The sequence below is a fragment of the Coregonus lavaretus genome (genome assembly GCF_964263955.1).
Source record: "Coregonus lavaretus genome assembly, contig: HAP1_SCAFFOLD_2360, whole genome shotgun sequence".
Lineage (NCBI taxonomy): Eukaryota > Metazoa > Chordata > Actinopteri > Salmoniformes > Salmonidae > Coregonus > Coregonus lavaretus.
This window is the reverse complement of record NW_028158294.1, coordinates 51016-77500: the sequence shown is the minus strand read 5'-3', so window position 1 is coordinate 77500 and position 26485 is coordinate 51016. Positions and strand designations below refer to the sequence as shown.

Genomic DNA, 26485 nt, shown 5'->3' with positions numbered 1-26485 from the left:
ACTTCTACCCCCAAGCCATAAGACTGCTAAATAGTTAATTAAATAGCTACCCGGACTATCTGCATTGACCCTTTTTGCACCTTCACATAGCCTACGCTGCTGCTACTGTTTACTATCTGTCACTTTATTCCTATTATACAGTATGTACATATCTACCTCAATTACTTTGTACCCCTGCACATCGACTCCGTACTGATATAGCCAAGTTATCATTACTCATAGAGCATCTATTGTACCTTTTATTATTACGTGTTTTACTTTTCTATTATTTGTCTCTGCCTTGTTGGGAAGGGCCCGTAAGTAAGAATTTCACTGTTAGTCCACACCCGTTGTTTACGAAGCATGTGACACATTTGATCTGAACGTTTTGGGGGAACGTGCCGTTCAGTATAAACCTATCCGCAACGTAGCAAAGGTTCAATCGAACTGAACACACCCCTGTACTCAAGTGACAAACTGCTGCAACAAGACAATAATCTGTGCCAAATGCACTGTGAGTGGTAAAATTGTAGATTACCTCTGGAAAATCTGTATTTTGATGAAAGGACTCTGCCTAGAGCATAGGCTCTTTTTATTCACATGTTGATTTACGATAGGCGGCAACAAGGAGCAAGTACTAACAGTAGAAGATGCCTCTGGTGTTTCCGCTTCCGGGTTCTGAATTCCGAACGTCGTGTGAACGCCGCGCTAACAAAGTTTGTTCACAGTGGCTTAGATTTATTATGTATTTTAATCTTAATGTTTTAGAATATAAGTGGTAGATAAGAGGATATATTTACCTCTTAAGGACGTAATTGTCTGCTTGGTAAGTTGATCTCGCCGCACGGGGGGAATCAGTTGTAGCTTGCTAGCTAGCTACAAGAGTTCAATGCTAGTAGTTGAGACATAGCTAGTTAGGTTTCAACTACTAACTAACTAACTAGTTAGCTAGCCAACACTGGCAAAAATCTGTGTGGACAACTCAAATGTCAACAGGCAAGGGAAACAAAAACAGCAAGTGTTTGCTAACTAACCATCATAACGTTAGTAGTTAACAGCTAGATAACGTTAGCTAGGCAGATACACGTGACGTTGGTCTGTTTGTCAACTTCGCTGATCACCTATCCATGCCACTCTGGTTAACGTTAGCTACTTGGCTAGCTAAGAAGTTGGTATGTTTCTGTGTGATTGTTTGTTTACCGACTACCATTGTGTTGTAGACTATGTCTCTTCCTAAACGGGAGGTGGAGGAGCTGCGGCCCTGGGTGGAGCGGACCGTGAAGAAGGTGCTGGGTTTCTCAGAGCCTACTGTCGTCACTGCGGCCCTGCACTGTGTGGGCAAGGGCCTGGACAAGAGGAAGACCACAGGTGTGTGTGTGAGGGGGATAATGAGGGCAGTTGACGTGTGTGACATGTTACACTGAAATTATGGCAGAAAAGGTTTGTTGTATGTTGTTTTTCTGTCTCTGTTACCCAATTTTTTCAGAACGTCTGTTTTTGTGTGTGACTGTTCAGCAGTCTTTAAATGTGGTCTTTTACCCTTGACTCCTAACCTTTGACCCATCAGACCAGCTGCGTCCATTCCTGGATGAATCGGCCGGAGGGTTCGTGGAGAGACTATTTGAGGCCCTGGAGGAGAGCCGCAGTTCCCGTGGCAACAAGGGTGCTGGGGAGAGGAACCGCAAGAGAGACCTGAAGGTAGACCTCACGCTGCTGCTGTTGTTGTATCACACGTTCCACGTTAACCTGTAGGCAGTAACCAGTAGCTACCTACATGTCTAGACCATAGAGGTAGAACATGTTAACCTGTGTTTGTGTTTAATAGGGATCCCCATTAGCAGCTGCCAAGAAAGGGGGAAAAAAGATTAAACAGTACATCATATAACATTATTACACCAATACAGAATGTGTAAAACCACCATACAACAATATTACAATGTTGTTTGTGTAGTGTGTGTGCGTATGCATGTCTGTGCCTGTGTGTGTATCTCTTCACAGTCCCTGATGTTCCACAAGGTGTCTTGTTATGTTTTTTAAATCTGATTCTACTGCTTGCATCAGTTACCTGATGTGGAATAGAGTTCCATGTAGTCATGGCTCTATGTAGTACTGTGCGCCTCCCATAGTCTGTTCTTGACTTGGGGATTGTATTGTGAAGAAACAGCTGGTGGCATGTCTTGTGTGGTATGCATGGGTGTCCGAGCTGTGTGCTAGTAGTTTAAACAGACACCTCGGTGCGTTCCGCATGTCAACACTTCTTACAAAAACAAGTAGTGATGAAGTCAATATCTCCTCCACTTTCAGCAATGAGAGATTTACATGCATATTATTAATGTTAGCTCTCCGTGTACATTTAAGGGCCAGCTGTGCTGCCCTGTTCTGAGCCAACTGTAATTTTCCGAGGTCCCTCTTTGTGGCACCTGACCACACGACTGAACAGTAGTCCAGGTGCGACAAAACCTGCCTTGATAGTGTTGTTAAGGCAGAGCAGCGCTTTATTATGGACAGACTTCTCCCCATCTTAGCTACTGTTGTATCAACATGTTTTGACCATGACAGTTTACAATCCAGGGTTACTCCAAGCAGTTTAGTCACCTCAACTTGCTCTATTTCCACATTATTCATTACAAGATTTAGTTGAGGTTTAGTGAATGATTTGTCCCAAATACAATGCTTTTAGTTTATGAAATATTTTGGACTAACTTATTCCTTGCCACCCATTCTGAAACTAACTGCAGCTCTTTGTTAAGTATTGCAGTGATTTCACTCGTAGAAGCTGACGTGTATAGTGTTGAGTCATCCGCGTACATAGACACACTGGCTTGACATACCACTGGCTTTGAATAATCAGTAAAGTAGGCTGTCACTAGTAGCTACCTACATGGTTAGACCATAGAGGTGGAACACATATCGGAAGGGAATGAATGGGTGTAAACAATAGGCTAGGAGAGTTTCTACCATATCAGAGATTTCAACTGTCAGTAACTGGCTGATCTACAGAAAGTCATTGTCACTAGGCTTGATCTTTATGTTAGTGTCATGCATATCTCCCCTGGGAGCAAGAAACAGTGAATGATATTCACCAAGAGGTTGTTTAAATGACTCCTTGCATTGGTTAGATGGCTTGGCTGTGCCTCTGGCTAAACCTCAGGCCAATGAGAGACTGATGTTCCCCCAGGATGTGTTTGGTGATGAGGTGGAGGTGGTTGCGGGGCGGGACGTCCCAGAGGCAGGAGACGGTGTGCCGGTGAAGAGGAAACGTGTCCCCCGCTTTGAGGAGGTGGAGGAACCAGAGGTCCTACCTGCACCCCCTACTGAGAGCCCTGCCATGCTCACTAAGATACAGGTAGCCATACACACACACACACACACACAAAGATCCACATACACACGTACCAAGATCCTGCTTCACATACAGACTTGTCAAGATCCTTGTGAAGTGAATCAACGTGTTCATTCTCCCTCTCTCTGTCCTCAGATCAAACAGATGATGGAGGCTGCCACCAGACAAATAGAGGAGAGGAAGAAACAGCTGAGCTTCGTCCCAGTGTCTTCCCAGCAGGTGAGACTCATCTTCCTCCACTCTCTCCCGCTTTAGATCTTGAAGGATTGGCTGCCTTTTCTCCTCCTCCATAAATGAAAAGTGTAACTATCTGACAGATATTGTGGACTTATGTGTTGTTACACCATCTTATCACTTTATCTCCTGTCCCCCTCCAGAGGCTGCCCCTGCCCACTCCCCAGCCAGACCAGCCTTTTGCCTCTCGTCTTCTCCCCACTCCCTCTGCCCTCTCCTCGGGCTCGGCCCAGTCCATCGCTCCCTCCCAGGCAGCTACTTTCATGAACGATGCCATCGAGAAGGCTAGGAAGGCTGCAGAGCTGCAGGCCCGCATCCAGTCGCAGTTAGCCATGAAGCCTGGTATACTGGGAGCCATTGGGAACACTGGAGGACCACATAACCTGGTGGCTCTGGCCAACCTACACGCCATGGGGATAGCACCACCGTGAGTATAGTAGACTTTAGACACTTCCACAGATATATGTCATAATACATGGAGGCTTAACAACGTGTGTGTGTGTTTAATCTGAGTTTGTATGTGTGTTGAGTGTAGGAAGGTGGCGGAGGCCCGTGAGTCAAACAAGCCCGCCCCTCTGATTCTGGATGATATGGGTCGGACCGTGGATGCCAGCGGCAACGAGGTGGAGCTAACCCACCGCATGCCCACACTCAAAGGTATAACACACTTCTCTACTGTCACAATCAGAATGTGCTTTTCCCTGATTTTCAGTCACATATCTGACTGTGTTCATGAATCTTCTCCTCCCTCCATAGCTAATATCCGTGCGGTGAAGAGAGAGCAGTTCCGTCAGCAGTTGAAGGAGAAGCCTGGCGAGGACCTGGAGTCCACTATCTACTTTGACGGGCGTGTTAACATAGCACCCGCCCAGCGAGTCAAGAAGGGCTTCAAGTTCCACGAGCAGGGACGCTTCGAGAAGATCGCCCAGAGGATCAGAACTAAGGTACCAGATCTGACCCCTGACCCGTCACCTTCCACCCCTCACATAGCTTTTTATAATAAAATAAAAAACTTTTAGCAACAATTGATCACAGAGAGGAAAAAATGGAGAGAGAAAATGTAACAACCAAAACCACCTTTGTCCCCTGTCCAGGCCCAGTTGGAGAAGTTGCAGACAGAGATCGCCCAGGCAGCCAAGAAGACAGGGATCCAGGCCTCCACCAAGCTGGCCCTCTTTGCCCCCAAGAAGATGCTGGGAGACGGGCAGGTGCCCATCATTGAGTGGTGGGACTCATACATCCTCCCCTCCAACATTGACCTGTGAGTCTTTACACATTTACACCCTACTTTACTAGTTCAATATAGTCATCCTAACACCTATATCGAAGTTGTATACCTTTTGAAGAATTCTCGTGAAAGTCTTCTCCACCATTTTCCTTATTTCTTGTGCTGATGTTGTACATCTCTTCTCGCTCTCTCTCAGATCCACAGAGACCAATTTTGCGGCGATGGAGTTGTTTGGAGTCACAAACCTGGTGGAGCACCCTGCCCAGATCAGCCCCCCAGGTAACCACACATATCCCTTCTTTGACGTTACCTTTGTCAAGGGCTCAAGAAGGGCTCCTGGATATTAGTCAGGGGGTTAGATTAATCTCACCCGGGCGCCCGTGTAGGCGTGTTTTGCATCGGCTGAAAGTTGATTGTATTCGATTTGGAACTGGGCTGCCTCCCAGGCGTGACCCGGGGGACCTGTTCAAAGCCCATGGCGAAGTCAACTCAAAACAAACGTGATGTAATTAAGCATGTGGAGTAATGGGTAGGATTCTGTTTTCACATGCAAAAGGGATTGCTTTTGATAGAAACCCTTTATCTAAATTCTAACATATTTTATGGAAAAGAGATGTATGTTTCTGGACGATGCGCCATGCTGCCTTGTTGACAACATGACCAAGTGGCGCAGACAACCGTTCGATTTGAGACGGCCGCTCTAAGTCTGTTGGTCTCCCGCCCTCTCTCCAGTCGACACAGACAAGCCAGGAGTGACTCTGGGAGTGTACCTGACTAAGAAGGAACAGAAGAAGTTGAGGAGACAGACTCGCAGGGAGGGACAGAAAGAGCTACAGGAAAAGGTCCGACTGGGGCTCATGCCCCCACCAGAACCTAAAGGTAGGACAGAAACCAGGGCTGTTCAATTCTCAACATTTGAAGTAATGCTGGTGTTCTTTTCTCTTTAATTTGAAGTTTATTTACTGAGTGGTAGTCCTGTTTGAGGCCCTGTGTTCCTCTCCTCCCCGTTTCAGTGCATATCTCTAACCTTGAGGGTTTGTCTCCTCAGTGCGTATCTCTAACCTGATGAGAGTGCTGGGTACGGAGGCAGTACAGGATCCCACTAAGGTAGAGGCCCACGTCAGAGCTCAGATGGCCAAGAGACAGAAGTAAGTCAAACCACTACACATTTCTCGTATATATTTTCCCCTCTCTCTTACCCCTCCCTCATCTATTAACCTATTTATCCTCGCTCTCACTCATCTCTCTCTCCCCCCTCATCGCTCTCTTTTCTACCTCCATCTATCACTGCTCCTATTTCACCCTCTTCCTGACTCACCGTTTCTCTCTCCTCTCCCTCTCACTACATAACCAGCTGTCTGTGTGTTTGTCCTCAGGGCCCATGAGGAGGCCAATGCAGCCCGGAAGCTCACAACCGAGCAGAGGAAAGAGAAGAAGGTGAAGAAACTCAAAGAGGACCTGAGTCTTGGAGTTCACATCGCAGTCTATAGGTGGGTTTGGGTTTGGGTCTCTGTTTTGTTGCACATTTTGTGTGTATGTTATAGTTTTTAGGTAAGTCTCGGTGCACATGTACAGTGGGGAAAAAAAGTATTTAGTCAGCCACCAATTGTGCAAGTTCTCCCACTTAAAAAGATGAGAGAGGCCTCATCATAGGTACACGTCAACTATGACAGACAAAATGAGGGAAAAAAATCCAGAAAATCACATTGTAGGATTTTTAATGAATTTATTTGCAAATTATGGTGGAAAATAAGTATTTGGTCAATAAAAGTTTCTCAATACTTTGTTATATACCCTTTGTTGGCAATGACACAGGTCAAACGTTTTCTGTAAGTCTTCACAAGGTTTTCACACACTATTGCTGGTATTTTGGCCCATTCCTCCATGCAGATCTCCTCTAGAGCAGTGATGTTTTGGGGCTGTCGCTGGGCAACACGGACTTTCAACTCCCTCCAAAGATTTTCTATGGGGTTGAGATCTGGAGACTGGCTAGGCCACTCCAGGACCTTAATGCTTCTTACAAAGCCACTCCTTCGTTGCCCGGGCGGTGTGTTTGGGATCATTGTCATGCTGAAAGACCCAGCCACGTTTCATCTTCAATGCCCTTGCTGATGGAAGGAGGTTTTCACTCAAAATCTCACGATACATGGCCCCATTCATTCTTTCCTTTACACGGATCAGTCATCCTGGTCCCTTTGCAGAAAAACAGCCCCAAAGCATGATGTTTCCACCCCCATGCTTCACAGTAGGTATGGTGTTCTTTGGATGCAACTCAGCATTCTTTGTCCTACAAACACGACGAGTTGAGCTTTTACCAAAAAGTTATATTTTGGTTTCATCTGACCATATGACATTCTCCCAATCCTCTTCTGGATCATCCAAATGCACTCTAGCAAACTTCAGACGGGCCTGGACATGTACTGGCTTAAGCAGGGGGACACGTCTGGCACTGCAGGATTTGAGTCCCTGGCGGCATAGTGTGTTACTGATGGTAGGCTTTGTTACTTTGGTCCCAGCTCTCTGCAGGTCATTCACTAGGTCCCCCCGTGTGGTTCTGGGATTTTTGCTCACCGTTCTTGTGATCATTTTGACCCCACGGGGTGAGATCTTGCGTGGAGCCCCAGATCAAGGGAGATTATCAGTGGTCTTGTATGTCTTCCATTTCCTAATAATTGCTCCCACAGTTGATTTCTTCAAACCAAGCTGCTTACCTATTGCAGATTCAGTCTTCCCAGCCTGGTGCAGGTCTACAATTTTGTTTCTGGTGTCCTTTGACAGCTCTTTGGTCTTGGCCATAGTGGAGTTTGGAGTGTGACTGTTTGAGGTTGTGGACAGGTGTCTTTTATACTGATAACAAGTTCAAACAGGTGCCATTAATACAGGTAACGAGTGGAGGACAGAGGAGCCTCTTAAAGAAGAAGTTACAGGTCTGTGAGAGCCAGAAATCTTGCTTGTTTGTAGGTGACCAAATACTTATTTTCCACCATAATTTGCAAATAAATTCATAAAAAATCAAAATCCTACAATGTGATTTTCTGGGGAAAAAATTCTCAATTTGTCTGTCATAGTTGATGTGTACCTATGATGAAAACTACAGGCCTCTCTCATCTTTTTAAGTGGGAGAACTTGCACAATTGGTGGCTGACTAAATACTTTTTTCCCCCACTGTAACTGTTTACGGCTGAGTGTGTCTGTGTGCCTTTCCTACTCATTCGTACTTACTTACTTGCTCGCTCACCCCCTCTCTTTTCCTCAGGATCCGTAACCTCCACAACCCAGCTAAAAAGTTTAAGGTGGAAGCCAACGCCAACCAGCTGTACCTGACCGGCACTGTGGTGCTACACCGAGACGTCAACATGGTGGTGGTGGAGGGAGGTGAGAGGAGAGAGACCATATTAGTCTCTTTTAAATGGGGTCTATTTTCACTCTGATTCTGAACCATTCAAGTAACAAGCCTTTAATTACCATAACGTCTCATGAAAATCTCATAACATTTCTTGTTATGACTTGTTGCTGTAAATGGGTTCTTCTGTACCCCAGAGTTAACTACATGACTGAGCATGCATGTACTGTTCTCTCAGGTCCCAAAGCCCAGAAGAAGTTCAAGAGGCTCATGTTGAGCAGAATCAAATGGGAAGAACACAACTCCAAGAGAGATGGTGAGAATTTAATTTATATATATGTATGTGTGTGTGCAGAAATCTGTTGTGCTCAGACCAAATATGCCAGGGTTCCCCAAATGGCGTGATTTAATCTGGCCCCCCACGTTTTCTGAGTTTTATTTTATTTTTTATTGTTGGACATAAAAGACTGTAAAAACAGCAACAAATCAGCTCCAAGTGATTTTAAGTTTTGGAAATCTGTTCCAAAGTATTCCCACACAAGAGATATGTAATCGTATAAAGGAAAAAAAGCAAGGTTTGAAATGTTATATCTGTTTGGGCTTCTTCCAGTCAAGTTGCAAATTATTTGTAATTATGTTCCGGTCCCCTGACCATCCATCCGCTCAAGAGAAAATGTGCCCGTAGCTGAATCTAGTTGATGATTCCCGCTGTATGCCTTACTGTTTATTACATAATACTTCACTGTAGTTGTTGTGGTTCTGAATCCCTTCTCACCTCTGCTTGTCAGATCCAGATGCAGACGATGAGACCAAGAAGAACAACAGATGCAGCCTGGTCTGGGAGGTGAGTGGTTAACCATTACATCTTATTTCACTAAAGCGAGATGAGTGCAATGCATGCTTCATATAATACTCCTGATCATCTTGGATAACTGGCTTCTTTATAATGGATTGATTGTAAACACAGTAAAGACTGATCTCTAAACGTATCTTTCTTCCCCTGCTGTTCCCTCTCATCCTTCTCCCTCACTCCATCCTCCCAGGGCACAGCTAAGGAGCGTAACTATGGGGAGATGAAGTTTAAGCAGTGTCCTACAGAGAACATGGCCAGAGAACACTTTAAGAAGCATGGGACAGAACACTACTGGGACCTGGCTCTGAGCCAGAGTGTGCTGGAGAGCACTGATGACTGAAGGGAGAGCATCACTAGAGAGCTGAGGAGGCAGAAGGATCCCTTACCACTGGCCCAGGGTCCGATAGTTGTTCATCCTCATAATGGTCAGGGATAGGGTTGGGAGTGATCTGATCCTAGATCAGTGGTGAAGAGCATCGTTACCTCGAGCACCAGAGACATGCAAAGGTCAGGGGTGATTCTACCCCCCTTACACACACATTCACAACCCCAACCCAGCCTTGTATGGCTGACTGCCTGCCTGTTATTGTGTGGTGACTTGATTTAAGACGGGGAGAGAGATGGATTGGGAGTGAATGAATGAAAGGAAGTGCTGGGTAGAGAATGGATGAGGGCGAGGTCGTAGATTAGGAGGGATATATGGTGTGTATAGATATTATTGAGCGAGGTGTACACCGTTCTGCAATCACATTTTGTGGGAGAGTTGATAACTGTGTATGTGAGACCCTCCATCTTTCTAGTTGTTAAGGTGTCATTGTCTGTCAGTTGCTGTGTGTCAGTGTTTAATACTATGTCTGACATCTCTCCACTGTGTGAGTGTTCTATAGCTTGCTCTTGGCTTCTCTACCTGACTACAGTTCCTGAGTGTAAGCCTAGCTATGGTCCAAATACAGTTCTGTAATATTGAAATATTGCTGCAATGTACTATACAAAAGCCCTGTTTCGAATAAGCGAAAACCAACCTATCAGTGTAGAAGTAACTAAAGACTTTGAAACGTATGAGCTCATACTTTTGACTAGGGTTTTATGTTTTTGGCCTCTATTTTTATATATTTGATTATTAATGAAAATTGCCACAGTGGTAATTTTTTTTGCAGAAGGACTGCACAGATTTAGTCAAGTATTACATTTTAGTCATTTAGCAGATGCTCTTATCCAGAGTGACTTACAGGAGCAATTAGGGTTAAGTGCCTTGCTCAAGGGCACATCGACAGATTTTTCACCTAGTCGGCTCTGTGATTAGAACCAGCGACCTTTCGGTTACTGGCACAACGCTCTTAACCACTAAGCTACCTGACCCAAAGTTGTGTTTTCTTTTCTTTAGAGATGTTTGATTTGGAGAAAGTGTCTTCCCCTTATGTTTGATCCTGTATACATGTACATATGTTGCCAATAAACACATGCAGGACAATACAATACACTTAATTGTAAATGAAAGCTTTATACCCTTGTGTACTTTTTTCATTATTTCCAGCTGCTTCATTGGATTTGTGACACATTGAGAGATGCCATTTTATAATGCTTGCAATTGCATGCAACCAACTTTTAACATACAGGTCCCTTTCATGTTGTAAATATTGGTCCAACTGTTGAAGTTGCCTGGCCCTCAACTGTTATTAGGTCCGTTTTCAGACTCTAACCCTAGATCTGTAGGGGGCGTGTCTTCTTTCGCCTGTCTGTCACCCTTTTGCTACCTTCATGACTCATTGCGTTGTCTGCAGTAGCAGAGAGAACTGGAAAAATGGCGGCGGGTTCTGGAGCTGTTAGCGGCCATGGTGGCCGCGGCGCTTTGGAGGCCACCCTGGACCGCCGATTTCAAGGAGTATCCAACACTATGGAGTCCATACAGGGACTGTCGACCTGGTGCATTGAAAATAAAAAGTATCACAGCCTTATCGTTCGGTACTGGATGAAGTGGCTCAAGAAATGTGAGTAGCTAACGTTAGCTAGCTTTCCCTGCTACACACTAGCTAATCAATGATGCCCCTCATGTGTTACGGAAATATGTTGACTCCATAAAGTTAATGCAATAGCTAAAGTAAGCTAGGTAATAACTTGCGCTTTGTACTTATAGTTAGCGTGCAAGCTAATGTAACTAACTAGTTATACGAAGGTAGTTAGTACATAACGTTACCAGTAGCTGCAGTTCAGAACATCGTCATGCATATTAGCTAGTTACGTGTGATCAATTTAGTTTCATCGAACCTGGCCTGTCTGGACATATGGATCGATATTGCACCTGTTATTTGCGCATCGCATGCGCTATGTTTTTGCAGAACTGCAGAGGATAGAGTAGCCAGCTCGAGCCAAGTAATTAACGTAGCTGGCTAGCCAAACTATCAAATGTTTTTGAACTAGAGTTAAAATGGGGGTGGTGTTGACAGAGCACAGGTGATACAGGTTGCTGTGTAAGCAAGTGGGCTGAAAAACCTGCCTTTAGGAAGAAATCTGGGTTAGGCCCAGGGTCGATTGTATGGTTGTTTTAACGGGGTGGCAATGGGAAATGAGCAAATTGTATCACAAATAGCGTTAAATTGGCTTAAAATATGATGTGTTGTATTGAATAACTGTTTCAGAGCCGCCGGCAAACGGGTGCGAGCTGATTTAGTTTAATACAAAATATTGACCAAATAATTGTTTGGGGGGGCTTATTAGCCTCATGATTTGTGAACTATTAGCACACAATTTCTGTCCTGCACATCATGTTCTGTGTGTGTCTTGACCAATCAGGTTAGGGAGATCACAGGCCGGGCACAAGGCAAATCTAGCAAAGCGCTCTCACCACTTTCCTGCATAGGCCTATTTATTTAGCAAATGTGATAACACATCAGCCCCGACAGACACGAGCAAAAACTCTTTACATGAATGTTGCAGCAGCCTACACCTAAACATTAGCGATCTGTTATGCTGTATGGGATGAACATGAGACGATTTCTCAGTCTGATAATCTGGAGGCTACTGACACAGCCTACTATGCGCCCTGTCTCTCTGGCAAGGCTACATAGACCTTTTCATTCAAATTATTAACTGGAAATAAGAGTTCATTTTTTATCATAGGTCTACATGACGCAAACCTGTATAAAGCGTAGTTGTCTCTATGTCTGTGTTTTAAAACATAATTCATATTAACAAGTACAAGGTTGCTGCAGTCTGACAGGGTTTTCATGCTCCCCAGGGCCAGGAGTTTTTTTAAACCATCTGACATGATTTTTGAAAAACTGGTCCCATTATAGCCCATATAAAACCTTTTTATTTTTACAACTGATTAATCACTGTCATAAGGTCCAGCGTTTTACCTGGTTAGGTTACCAGATCAGGAAGAACTCCGGGCCCAGTGGAAAATGTTTGCCCTACCACTCTGAGACCTGTGTTGCCACCTCTGCTGTTTCAACTGTTAATTTGTATCTGCCCTAATTTATTCAAATAAATCAATTAGAAGTTATCCATATTCAAGTTAGATACTGTACATGTTCAGTGGTAACTCTCCATCCAAGGAATTTTTTGAAAGTTTAAGATTTACTGCATTTCTACACAAATTAAAAGCTCTAAAATGCTATTTGGAGAACAGCAAAAACAAGCAAAAATAACTCCAGCCATTATCACTTTGGCTGCTGTAGCTTCATTCACCTCAGTCAATAAGGGACATGCCTAACATTCTAGAACAAACACATGCCATAGCCTACAGCAATAAACGTCTACACTAGCTCTGCACCGGGAAACTCTAGTTTAGTTTACTGTCAAGTCAAACAGCAGTTACCTAGCCATCTTCCACCTCTGCACTGCTTTCGTCAACTCAACTGAGAGAGAAGTCATGCTGTTCTCTCACTGCAGCTGGGCTCTCCGTAGTCCCCCAAAAAGACAGCCAGCCAATCAAACAGCCTTCCAGCCAGAACAAACCCACTGCTCTTTCTCTCCAATCTGAGACCGATTGACAGCGCTCTGACCCAATGAGAATGGCGGGACACTAAGGGTGGCCAATCATATTTCAGGGGTGGCTTGTGCCACCCCTCGCAATGCCCCTGGGTAGGCCTAGCTAAGATTTTAACTCCAGTGTTTGGCATAGCTATCTATGTTTGTCGAACACTGGAGTTAAAATCTTAAATAGCTAGAGTAGGTCTAGACCTAAACTTTGACAATGTCATTCATTGTGTTTTGATGGGTAATTTTATGAAGTGCATGTTGTGATATGGATATGCCATGGAAATAGATATGCCAGTGTTTTGTTGTTTATGGAAACTGATGTTGTCCACTTCTCTTGCCTCCAGCTATAAAGGTTTAGCTGGTTTTCAACACTTCCATTGCCCTGAGCAGTTTTCATTAATTTAAAATGAATTGCACTGCAGTAGAGTGTTAACATTTGCAAAGTTGCATGTGTTCCTATCTCTCTCTGTCGCTGTCATTGGCTCAACCACATGTATATCTGTTGTTTATGGTGCTGTGCTTTATGTATGATGTCCTCAAACATTCAAACTAGCTTTTGAATTCTGTCAACCAAAGATAAACTTGATGAATTGTAGGCTTCATTGTCAAGGCTAAACTTGTTTTCAACAAAAATGTTTTAATTTTCACGGAATGGTGGATGGCCGTGTCAACAGTTCAGCTCCTAGGGTTGTGTTGTAATGCAGTGTTTCTGCTGCACTCATTTAACTGTGGCGCTGCGCCACGGCAAAATCATTGCTGCCACGCCCCAAAAATATGAAACATAAATATTTATGTTGAGGCACACTTTGAAGATGCTAGAACAGTCCAGTCCACATTTACTTTTCCTCTGCAAACAAAATGTAATGACTAGAAAAATCAGATAACCGCATGGTAGGATAGTTTATCTATTTCCCTATTTCCCTCTTGAGGTGCTTTCAAGTTATGAGTGCTATAGGGAGGGAAACCTGCATTCTGACAAACTGTCAATGCACAACAATTCTTGCAATCGTGGGGAAAACAGCAGTTTTAATGGCCTTTGTTAAAAAGAGGGGGTTCCGAGCTTTCCATTCCTACTTTATTTATTTGTCAACTTCTAAATATGCAAGAACTGCACCACAGAGGTTTTAGCAGCATCATGGTTAAGCACATTACCACTCTGCAATTTGCATAGGGGAGAGTGGGGCAAAATGTAACATGGTCAATTGTAAGGTAACTTGGGGTGAAACGCCACCCTACCTCAAATTTGTTTGGGGGGGAGTGAGGAAAAAAATTGTGATGAAACAGATTACATTTTTAGTCGAGCAAGAGTAGTGGCAACTAGTGAAAGTGTTGGGGGGGAAATGGTGACATGAAGTGGTTTCAGTGAGAAGTACGGGAGGGGGGTGTTACCCCAAGTTACCCTAACATGTAGGCAGGGCTACATTATATTCACTGTGCAAGTTTTCTGGGACATAAAAGTAATCAATAGGATGCTAACTAGTTAAAAGATTACATTTGGGATCTAGCTAATGATTGATTAGCATTGATTAGCCCAATAGGGTAAATGCAGATAGGCAACCCCATGCTTCAGCCTATTTATTTATAGCCACTATGCTGCATCAGTTGGGCTACAGGTGATACTGCTTATTGCTAGAAGCATACCTGATAATATGGACCATGCATAGGCTATATGCATGGTCCAATATGTTAAAATAATTGTAACAATATGTTATTGGGGCTCAGTTCTGGGGGTGGAAATTATACTTTAGATGGTGTCAGCATTATTTTATTTTCATTCATTTTGGAGTAGAATGTCCTTTTTTAAAAAGTCACCAGAGCTGAGCTTCTCAGTCCTTCTGCATAACAATTACCCTCCCCGCGACCTCTACCACTACAATTTGAGTTCATTTCGGCTTGGAAGGCTAAAAGCGTGCTAATTTGCTACCCAAAAATATTGGGTACTGGCTCGCTTGTACTAGGTCAGTGTTTTCCGTGTTGGGTCAGGAGGAACCCCTGGTCCCCCTGGTGGTGGTACTGAAAAGCTTTTATGTGGGTCACGGAACAGAAAAGGTTTCAGAACCAATTTCTGCAAACTGGGCTGTCCTTCCTAGAGGTATGCTTAGCCTAATGCTGTTGTAATACCAGTTGACATGTTGTGCATCATTTGCCCATGATTGCTATCTGATGGTTCACGTAGCATCGCAGTCTGCCTGGTCAAGCAGTCAGTCTATTGCTTTGTAGAGCTGGGAATGGCCAGGGACCTCACAATACGATATTATCGCCCTACTTTGGTGCCATACTATGTATTGCGATTCTCACAATTTCTGTATGTGTTGTGATTTTGATACTGTGATTTTATTGCGATTGGATGTTCCAAACATATTGCTCACCATATGTCTGCTGCAGATGGACAAGAGAGAGCCATGAGAAACACGTTTTGATCAGTCATGGGAATAAAAGTGCTGAAAACAAATTGGCTCCCTATTTAAAAAGATGGAGAACAAGCTATGAAGGAAAAATCCTGGAGTTTTGGTGCAGGTACATCCAACTAACGCAAAAATAATATTGCGACATTGTCAAAATGATAAGAAATATCACAAAGAATATCCCGATATGTAACTGTATCGACCCCATCACTATTCTATTGCTTTGGAGGTTGAAACTTAAATCCCCCAGACTTGGACTGTTTGACCAGAGAGCGGGAGGCCATGACCAGAGAGCGGGAGGCCCTGACTAGAGATCGGGTGGCCCTGACTAGAGATCGGGTGGCCCTGACTAGAGATCGGGTGGCCCTGACTAGAGATCGGGTGGCCCTGACTAGAGATCGGGTGGCCCTGACTAGAGATCGGGTGGCCCTGACTAGAGATCGGGTGGCCCTGACCAGAGAGCTGGTGGCTCTGACCAGAGAACGGGTGGCCCTGACTAGAGATCGGGTGGCCCTGACTAGAGATCGGGTGGCCCTGACTAGAGATCAGGTGGCCCTGACTAGAGATCGGGTGGCCCTGACTAGAGATCGGGTGGCCCTGACTAGAGATCGGGTGGCCCTGACTAGAGATCGGGTGGCCCTGACTAGAGATCGGGTGGCCCTGACTAGAGATCGGGTGGCCCTGACTAGAGATCGGGTGGCCCTGACCAGAGAGCTGGTGGCTCTGACCAGAGAACGGGTGGCCCTGACTAGAGATCGGGTGGCCCTGACTAGAGATCGGGTGGCCCTGACTAGAGATCGGGTGGCCCTGACTAGAGATCGGGTGGCCCTGACTAGAGATCGGGTGGCCCTGACTAGAGATCGGGTGGCCCTGACTAGAGATCGGGTGGCCCTGACTAGAGATCGGGTGGCCCTGACTAGAGATCGGGTGGCCCTGACTAGAGATCGGGTGGCCCTGACTAGAGATCGGGTGGCCCTGACCAGAGAGCTGGTGGCTCTGACCAGAGATCGGGTGGCCCTGACTAGAGATCGGGTGGCCCTGAGTGTGTCTGACTGTGTTTGTCGGTCTGTTGAAATGAGCCCGTGTCCACCTAGACTACGGCGTCTGCTGTAGTAGAATAGTGATTCTCAGTCACTCCTGTGTGTGCAACAGGTGTTCCATCCCAGGCCCCACATCTACACCCAATAACATGTCCTAGTCCATAATCATTCTGCAATATTCTCAACTGAAGATTTGCAAGGATTCCTCTTTACAATATAGCTTAGGCCAGGGAAGGAAGCTGGGACCCTGTTGCTATTGAAAGCGATTGTTTATTTGATATTTTGAACCGTTTCCCCTTCCCCACCACTCCTGTGCAACTCAGACTTAGTTAGGCCTAGACTTCAGAAAGTTGTCTTTTTTGACTCAAGGATCTTTTCGAAGAAGAGCCGTTTTCATGTAATGAACTAATACGTTCATTTTATATCTTAGGGCTCGATTCAATCCGTAGTGCTGAAGACCTGCACTACAGCGCAGTAGAAATGGAAAGGCAATGTTTCTGCGTTCGCTGAGACTTTATTCATGGTATACGCTGCATTAGTCGGCTGAATCGGAAATTACCTTTCAATTTCAAGCACATTATAGCGCTGAACTTCTGCGAAACGGACTGAATCGAGCCCTTAGTGTTGTAGGGGAAACATGTTGTTTGGTTTGCGCACTGTAGATGGAATAGAGTGTTGTTTTCTGTTCTATGCTCAGTCATCATCTCTTCCTCCCCAGGTTGTATACTTTCCAACTCCTCCTCCCTGAATGCATCTTTCCATGGGGAGTCAGTGGGGATGTTTCTCTCTCCTTTGACTTGCCAACCATTCCCCACTGGAATCAACTGTGATGAATGAAAGGCTTCTGCATTGTTATTTTATGTTACAAAGTGGTAATGTTTCTCTGTGTTTGATTTGTTACCATTTACTAAGACTTACTCTAATCAGTTGGTTTATACTGGTCATCCCAGCTGTCCTGCACAAGATGCTGAGGCTATAGGACATAGGCTAATATCCCTTTCAGTTTATCAATATGGCTTCAATGACCCTAATTGATATTGTGGGACTCGTACATACCGTTTCTAGTCTTGTCTGCATCAGAACCTGATCTGTGTTTGATTTGTGTCCTTTTTCGCTACTCCATCACCTGATCACTTTGAAATAGCTTAACTCTGGGTGGGCAGGCTTTTGAATGTATGGCATTCTCCAGCTTTCAGTCTTCTTGGTCTAATAATAAAAACATTTATTACATGAATGTCGTCTTACGCTACGACGATGTCTGCGCTGTTCTTGGCACCGTGGTGGCCTTAGAATGCCATCTGTCTGAAAACAATGTGTCATGAATTAACAGGCCGCGCACTGAACATTATTATTGACATTGTTGTGACTAACTTGTTGCGTGCCACATCTTGGAAAATGTTGAACTGGATCTTCATATATTCAGGGTGGTAGATGTTAGAGCCTTTATATTGCCGTTCATGAGTAAATTAGGTGACATTTCAAGCTGTGTTTCTTTCCCAACAACCAGGCTTAATTTTCTAGGTCATTGATTCATGTTGGACTCCATTTAGCAGCATGACAAGCTTACTTGGTTTCCATGACTTAGCCTTCCCTGTAACACAGGGCTTCAGTTGGAGAAGTTGTCAGTTGAAAAAAGTGTGCGCTGCAGTAATGACGTTTTGTGTCTGCGTTAATTATGCTTTAGATAGAAAAGTGAATATCAACTTATCATGACTCCGTATCCCAAGTGGTCTACCTCTGACTGTCACTTGGTAAAAGCACTGCATTGTTAGTCATTTCAGTGAAGTTTCCCATAGACACCGATCTATGGTTGGTTTTGCTATATTGCCAGAATTGATTAGCAAATGCATGCATGAGCTAATAGGTCTTCCACTGGGTGGTCTATGCTTAGGCAGGTCATCCACTGGGCTAGGGTGGTCTAGGCTTAGGCCAGTCATCCACTGGGCTAAGGTGGTCTAGGCTTAGGCAGGTCATCCACTGAGTGGTCTAGGTTTAGGCAGGTCATCCACTGGGCTAAGGTGGTCTAGGCTTAGGCAGGTCATCCACTGGGTGGTCTAGGTTTAGGCCGGTCATCCACTGGGCTAGGGTGGTCTAGGTTTAGGCAGGTCATCCACTGGGTGGTCTAGGTTTAGGCAGGTCTTCCACTGGGCTAGGGTGGTCTAGGTTTAGGCAGGTCATCCACTGGGTGGTCTAGGTTTAGGCAGGTCATCCACTGGGCTAAGGTGGTCTAGGCTTAGGCAGGTCATCCACTGGGTGGTCTAGGTTTAGGCCGGTCATCCACTGGGCTAGGGTGGTCTAGGTTTAGGCAGGTCATCCACTGGGTGGTCTAGGTTTAGGCAGGTCTTCCACTGGGTGGTCTAGGCTTAGGCAGGTCATCCACTGGGCCAGGGTGGTCTAGGCTTAGGCAAGTTCTTCCACTGGGCTAGGGTAGTCTAGGCTTAGGCAAGGTCTTCCACTGGGCTAGGGTGGTCTAGGCTTAGGCAAGGTCTTCCACTGGGTGGTCTAGGCTTAGGCAGGTCATCCACTGGGCTAGGGTGGTCTAGGTTTAGGCAGGTCATCCACTGGGCTAGGATGGTCTAGGTTTAGGCAGGTCATCCACTAGACTAGGGTGGTCTAGGCTTAGGCTGGTCAAGGTTTTAGTGGTCACCATCACATTTGATTTGTGGTTAAACATCAGGATTCTGAGGACTCACTAACCCTCTTCCTCCTCCACCTATTCTTCTTCTTCCCTGTCTTCCTCTCCTCCTTCTCTCCATCAGCGGACACCAACCACCGTCTGAATCTGTTCTACCTGGCCAATGATGTCATCCAGAACTGCAAGAGAAAGAACGCCATCGTCTACCGCTCAGCCTTCGCTGAGGTGCTCCCCAATGCCGCCCTAATGGTCAAGTGAGTGAACTGCGCTGGGTTATATGAATATTGTGAGGCACATCCTAACTTCCATTTGATGCTAATTTTAATTGTCAATGGGGAGACTAAGTGAACATCTGATTTAGGTGGAAGTTAGGAATAGCCCATGTATGAGGAAATTGACCACCAATCTGTTGCTGACTGACTCTATGCCCTTCTAACCTCTTGCCCTTTGACCTGTTGTCTTGCCAGAGACCCGAAGGTGCGTAAGTCAGTGGAGCGGATCTTCACTATCTGGGAGGAGAGGAACGTCTATCCTGAGGAACTCATCACCCAGCTCAAAGCCAACCTGGCCAGGAAGGAGAGAGAGAGAGAGAGGGAGAAAGAGAAGGCTAAAGAGACTCTTCCTCCGCCAGGTCAGTCTCCTATGCTCCTATTTCTTTCTCTCCTTTGTCACCATCTTTTCCTTTTGCCATCTCTTTCTTTCTCTCTCTCTCTCTCTCTTCATCCCCCCCCCCCCCCTCCTCTGTTTCTCTAACCTCTGGATCTGTATGAGTCAACAGTCATGTACAGGTCAGTGTGTTGTGTTGCTCATGTGTTGTGGTTTTGCCCTGCAGCCCCAGTCAACCCCAAAGCTGCCCTGAAGTCCAAGATCGTGGCTGATTTCATAGTAAGTGTATTTTTTTCTGTCCTCTGCTAAATTGCGTTCACCCTTTTTAAAGGGGTAATCCGCAGTTGCTACATACATTTTTGGTTTGATAAATTAATGATGTGTACCCATTGATTCTTGAAGAATATAACATAAATGCCTCATGAGCTTAGTTCAACTGTCACACCCCATCAGAACCCCAAATATAAGCTTGTTTTACTCCAATGTTTGTAAACAAAGTAAATGTAAGCAAACATGGTATACCCTCAAAACATTGTTAAAACTATCATTTTGATACCATGGATGGTCAGTCCTTGCATCCATAGCTCTGTCTATGAATTTTAGTGGTTATGTTTCTCCAGCCCATCACTCAGCTTTTTACCGAAATAGTGGCGGGGAGGACGCTTTATTGTTTCAACTGATGATTGGCCCTTAAAGGAGATGCACACAAAAATACTCTTTCCCTCCCTCCTTCCCCCCTCCCTCACTCTTTCCTTCCCCCTCTCCCTCCCGCCCCCTCTCTCCAGCCCCAGTCGTTCATCGAGCAGCTTGCGGGCTACAAGCGGGTGGCGGAGGAGGAGGAGCTGAGGGAGACCCAGCTGACAGCTCTCAGAGTGGACGTCTGCAGCACGGAGGCCCTCAAGAGACTCAAAGGTCAGAGGTCAAAACAGGGTCACGGGCAGGGCTGTTACGGTGACGGTATTACCGCCACACCGGCAGTCATGGGTCATGACTGCAGTCAAATTCCACTGTGCTCTGATGTCGCCGATGGTCATTAGTAGCCTACCAAACGTCTAACGGGTAGTCGCTAACGGCCTGGTACTCAGCGCTCTATTGGCCCTCTAATCACTCTGACATCAATGCAATCGAAAATCAAATCAAACACTTCATGAGAGCCCTGGCATTCAGAGTTTGAGCGGAATGGGATCACCTGTTGCACAGCGAGAGCCAGGTCCTCATAGCTGGTTGATGCATGGAATGAAATAAGTGTTCCTATAAGCCCCTGTTGCACAACATTTCTATAGGCTATGCTATGCAATTGTGTGAGAAAACAGTTTTGATGGCCTAAATATAAATAAATCAACTTTCTATAGGCTAGGCCTACTATATTTATTTCTCAACTTTCCTAATATTAAGCACATTGCTTTGCTTTACAATCGGAGTAGCCTACCTGGCTGGCATGAAAATGAACTGCGGGAAAAGCGTCCTCCATTCGCTATTTAAGTGCATAGATGACATGCCCCCCCGTGCATGATAATGGCCCATTCTAAATCAAAACTAATTTCACACATATATTATTTAGTATATGTAAAGACAAGATTACAGTGAGAATATTATCACTTGTGAATGATGCCCAGCATGTGCAGTCCAAGGCAAGAAACAGCGTATGCATTTTTCATAGTCCCATGCATCATGTAGCCTAGCCCATAGGGCTATATGTTTTTATAAGGTTTGTATCAAAACTAAAGTGGCCAAATAACTTTAAGCGTAGCCTATACAGTGCCTTTAGAAAGTATCAATGGCCTACAAACAATACCCCATAATGTCAAAGTGGAATACTGTTTTTAGAAATGTTTATAAATTAATGAAAAGCTCAAATGTCTTGAGTCAATAAGTATTCAACCCCTTTGTAATGGCAAGCCATTAGTGAATAGAGCTAAGCACAGGCGAAAACCTAGAGGAAAACCTGGTACAGTCTGCTTTCCAACAGAAACTGGAGACAAATTCACCTTTCAGCAGGACAATTACCTAAAACACAAGGCCAAATATACACTGGAGTTGCTTACCAAGATGACATTGAATGTTCCTGAGTGGCCTAGTTACAGTTTTGACTTAAATCGGCTTGAAAGTCTATGAAAAGACTTGAACAGGGCTGTCTTGCAATGATCAACAACCAACTTGACAGAGCTTCAAGAATTTCTGAAAGAATAATGGGCAAATATTGTTTAATCCAGGTGTGTAAAGCTTTTAGAGACTTACCCAGAAAGACTCACAGCTGTAATCGCTGCCAAAGCTGATTCTAACATGTATTGACTCAGGGGTGTGAATACTTATGTAAATTAGATAGTTCTGTAACATTTGCAAAAACATCTAAATATGTTTTCACTTCATAAGTGGCCCCGTGTAGCTCAGTTGGTAGAGCATGGTGTTTGCAACGCCAGGGTTGTGGGTTCGATTCCCACGGGGGACCAGTATGAAAATGTATGCACTCACTAACTGTAAGTCGCTCTGGATAAGAGCGTCTGCTAAATGACTAAAAATGTAAATTATGGTGTAGATGGGTGGGAAAAAAAGTATTTAATCAATTTTGAATTCAGGCAGTACCACAACATGTGGGATAAGTCAAGGGGTATAAATACTTTCTGAAGGCACTGTAGGCCTAGGACCGCTGGAACAGGGTTGGATAGCCTACAGAGCCTAGGACCCCTGGAACAGGGTTGGATAGCCCATAGCCTACAGAGCCTAGTGAAACGTGTTCTTATAAGCCCAGTCACGTGTGAAAACAGAGTTTTGACTGACCACTATTTAAACTAGGATCCCAAGCTTTTTTGTGCTGCTATATTTATTGCTTTAAAAAAAAGAATTAAGTACATTAATCCGCTTTACAACAGGTGTAGCCTACCTGGTATATTAAAAATGTAACCGCGGGACGCGCTTCCTCCATTCGCAATTCAAGTGCAGGCTACGGATGTTATTTTTTTTGTGGGCCATTCTAAATCAAAAATAATTCCACACGTATTAGTAGGCTAAATGTAAAGACCAGATTAAATTGAGAATAGTCTGATGGGTGAGAATATTATCAAGTGCTTGTCATATTGTGAATGAGAGACTGATGAAGTGTGTGCAGCCTGCGCAAGAAACAGAGCGGAGCGCATGTCTTTCATGTTACTTTTTTTCCCAAATCGTCATTAGTCTCATCATGCAGCCTTAAAATGTATTAGAAATCAAACTTTTAGCAAACTTTTGTATCACAACTAAAGTTGCATAACTAACTCTGAATTAAACATATAGGAGGACCTGTTTCAAATAGCTTGGGAAAAAGATCCTTTCTATTTTTCAGCTATGTTCAGTTGTATTCTTCTTACCAGGGGTTGGAACCAAAATTATTTTCCAATCGTTTCGTTCTGAACAGAACCACAATTATTTTTTTGTTTCATTCCGCTCTTTTCTGACCAGCAAAATAAAGAACCGGGTCGAACCCAAAAAATACTGGTGTATATCGTTCCTTTTTATGTTCCTTTTTTTACCTGTGAAATCAACCGTTCTTTACATCTAGCTGATGAAATGACTTCACCCATCAGTACGGATAGAACAGGCGAGCTAGTTGTTTACATGTTTGATGGACAGACAAGTGTAGCCTAAATTATGGCGCAATATGTGACAAATGTTGTTGGTAGGGAGAGAGCGAGAGGGTTGAGGAGGAGGCTTGAAGCGCCGGGCGTCTTTTGACATGCATTAACTGAATTAGGTCCACAGAATTATGCTTCTATGGAGGAATTTTGAATGTCCTTTGAGCGAGTAAGCTAACTAACAAGCTTGAGCTAGCTAGCTAACAAGCTTGTGTGTGCAGAGCAGCACCAGAATTAAAAACACGTCTAACCTTTTTGTAGTTAATAAATCCAATCGTGAAACGTGATAACTAGGCCTTATGTATCCTTAACTAGCATTGAAAAAGTTCATCCATTCTTCTCTAGCTAATTAAAAATCTCTCTCCCTATCTTCTGAATCAAGCTTGTAATGTCAGTACAGTAGCCTATGCTTCGGAGGGGGGAGGGGCAGGTAGCCTAAACACGCACAGGCAAAGATTTTCAGCTTGCAGGCAGACATGAATACGTTTCTGAGTGACAGAGTGAGGGCTTTGCATAGGCGCTTTGTTGTGGACTAGAAAAAAAATGCCTGGAACGTAAAATAACATTATTAACAGGTTCCCATGCTTTTAAAATGACAGTTCTCTTATGACCTCCACAAGAGACAGCCCAAGTTTGATAGACTCTGGTCTCCACTACTCAACTATATTTCAAATTGGACAGAGTGAATGGGGGAATCAGGGAGATGGGCAGATGCGTGTTGTGTAAGGTGCTGTAAAACCTAAAAACTAATTATTGGCTCGTCATCTCAGCTAAGGCTGGAAATAGCTAATAAGAACCTTGATAGTGCTGCTGCAAGTTCTATAATTTAAATTTTGTTATAATTATTATTTGTGTGTGTATGTATGTATGTATGTATGTATGTATGTATGTATGTATGTATATATATGTATGTATATATATATACATATATAAAACAATTTTTTATTATTATTATTATTTTTTTTTTAAATTAATTCACATCTGTGAATGTGGAATGTGTTTGGTTGGTTGATTGAAAACTTAATAAAACTTTAAATTGAAAAAAAAAATGACAGTTCTGTTCCGGAACAGTATGGATCACTTTCGTTCCAGGTTCTGTTTCTATTTCTTTAAATGTTTTGTTATTTTTTGGTTCTATTCCCTGAACCGGTTCCAACCACTGCTTCTTACTATTAAAGAATGCCACAGGAATTATAAGCAAATTGTCTGCCAAATTAACCAGTGTAGCCCACAGCCATATGGCATAGCCAGATCAGGGCCTAACATAAGGATGACTCAGAATATGTATTCTGTTCTTCTGAAATAGGCTACATTTTCTTCATATCATAATGTTTCTTTAGACCTGCCTAAAATGTCATCTGTAGCTCAATTGGTAGAGCATGGCGCTTGTAACGCCAGGGTAGTGGGTTCGATCCCCGGGACCACCCATACGTAAAAATGTATGCACACATGACTGTAAGTCGCTTTGGATAAAAGCGTCTGCTAAATGGCATATTATTATGTTATTATTAAAATACTGTAAATAGCCTAATGAATTTGTGATGGTGTAGGCTATACAGTATGAAATGGATTTATTAGACTTTAAAATATAGATGTTCCAAAGGTCTGCATCAGTGGCTTGTAGGCTATGCGTGGAAGCCCGGAGCTGCTATATGTGTTTGTTAATTAACGATCAATTACTGTGAGACCAGCAGTTATTTGCATGACAGTTAATGGCTGACAAAATGTAATGACAGCCGTAGTCATACCATGTCCTGACCTTATCACATCCTGTGTCCTCTTGTTTAAATTACTTATTTAACTCTTGTCCTCCATCCATCTCTACCCCAGACAAGGCCGGAGGGAACAAGTTTGCCAAGGACTTTGAAGAGGGCAGCCAGAAGCTGCAGGAGTTTGTCAGTTTCCTGGAGAACCAGATGCCTGTAGGGCCCCCTCTGCTGGAGGCTCTGGGAAACGCAGACGTCTTCTATGAGATGCAGTACAAGGAAGTCAAGATCGTGGCCAGCGTGAGTATCAACCAGTCATTCAGTTAATCTGATCATCATCAATCAAATAAACAATCTAATAAACACCTAATAAATCGTTCTAATTTTCAAGGCCTACAAAACCTTTGCCAACCGCGTGGTCAACCTCAAACGTAAACTGGACGCCCTCAAGTCCTCCCTACCCGGTTCCGAGGACTCCCCCATCCCCTCCCCCTCTGAGGACGCTCCCTCACCCACCGGCTCTGACTCCCCCTTCCTGGGGCTTGGGGGAGGCCGAGGGGGGAGGCTGGGCTTTGACCCGGACTTAGATGGGAGTGCCATGGACGAGAGGGACATGGGAGTGGTGAGAGCGGGGGACAACAGAGATGTGGAGGACATGGATCTGTCTGAGGAGGAGATGGAGACAGCCAACACAGGTGAGGAGATGGTAGTAGGGCCTGTAGGGAAATCTCAATTAGACTAAACCTTGTCAAAATAAAAATGAACTAACACTTTAACCCCCTGTGTTTCAATCAGCTGAGAAGCAGTCATCATCAGCCACTGTTTCCAAGGCGACCAGCTCCAAGACTGCAGCGAAACCCGCCCCTGTCATACCCATTCGAACCTCCACTGACTCCCCTCTCAAAAAGGCAGCCCCCTCTACCCCCACCCCGGTGACCCCCAGCACCCCTACGAGCGCGGGCGTGAGTGGTCCTAGCGGTCCGACTGCTCCTCTGGGAATGAACCTGGCCAACGTGGACCTGGGCAAGATCAGCTCCATACTGAGCAGTATCACATCAGCCATGAAGAACACAGGTGTGTGTGTGTCTGCAAGATAAGCTGAATTAATATATTGATACTGTGACACGCTGGTACAGAAATTATAAGATTGTTCCCTCTCTCTCTCTCTCTACATTTGTCTCCCTCAGCAGCCAGCCCTGTGTCTCGCCCCTCCCCTGGAACTCCCACCACCCCCTCTGGCCAATCATCTTCCTCTAAAACCCCAGTTGGCCCCACCCCTCCTAGCCCAGCCCTGGCCAGCATCCTGTCCAGAGTGAACGTCACCCCTGAAGGCATCCTCAACGCCCTGTCAAAGACCCACACACAGGGTGAGACACACACAAACAAACAAACAAACAAACAAACAAACAGATAAGATAGACTTTGAGATGGGAAATGCAAGGCTTCTGTTGGAATTGTTTCAGCTCATTTTGGGGGGCACTTGTTATGTTGTGTAACTTTTGTATCTGCTGGTGTAATTATCTC

At 44.6% G+C, this 26485-nt stretch overlaps 2 protein-coding genes across 4 annotated transcripts in view; both read left to right on the top strand.

Moving 5' to 3' along the window:
- The first annotated feature begins 640 nt into the window (after positions 1-640).
- Positions 641-10483, top strand: LOC311124191 (U4/U6 small nuclear ribonucleoprotein Prp3-like). 2 transcript variants are annotated; one of them, XM_084198384.1, is made up of 17 exons: positions 641-695; positions 1200-1347; positions 1547-1677; positions 3158-3325; positions 3458-3541; positions 3700-3983; positions 4092-4213; positions 4313-4500; positions 4651-4817; positions 4981-5063; positions 5517-5663; positions 5833-5932; positions 6161-6274; positions 8041-8159; positions 8366-8443; positions 8916-8971; positions 9171-10483. In XM_084198384.1, the coding sequence occupies exons 2-17, from the start codon at positions 1203-1205 to the stop codon at positions 9318-9320; spliced, it is 2136 nt and encodes a 711-aa protein (XP_084054510.1). In that variant the 5' UTR covers positions 641-695; positions 1200-1202; the 3' UTR covers positions 9321-10483. The 2 variants fall into 2 exon arrangements, with proteins under 2 accessions (XP_084054510.1, XP_084054509.1); XM_084198383.1 differs by having other exon boundaries at positions 643-805.
- Positions 10484-10781: 298 nt separating this feature from the next.
- The window catches only part of LOC311124192 (uncharacterized protein), a gene marked incomplete at its 5' end in the record, with an annotated part of 23458 nt that continues 7754 nt past the window's right edge, over positions 10782-26485 (top strand). For both annotated transcript variants that reach the window (XR_014612727.1, XM_084198385.1), the window contains 9 exons: positions 10782-10968; positions 19166-19295; positions 19509-19672; positions 19874-19926; positions 20433-20559; positions 25086-25261; positions 25353-25656; positions 25757-26035; positions 26149-26328. Coding sequence is in view for 1 of the 2 variants with exons in the window: in XM_084198385.1 (XP_084054511.1) it covers positions 10782-10968; positions 19166-19295; positions 19509-19672; positions 19874-19926; positions 20433-20559; positions 25086-25261; positions 25353-25656; positions 25757-26035; positions 26149-26328 (1600 nt within the window). The remainder of the gene's footprint in view (positions 10969-19165; positions 19296-19508; positions 19673-19873; positions 19927-20432; positions 20560-25085; positions 25262-25352; positions 25657-25756; positions 26036-26148; positions 26329-26485) is intronic.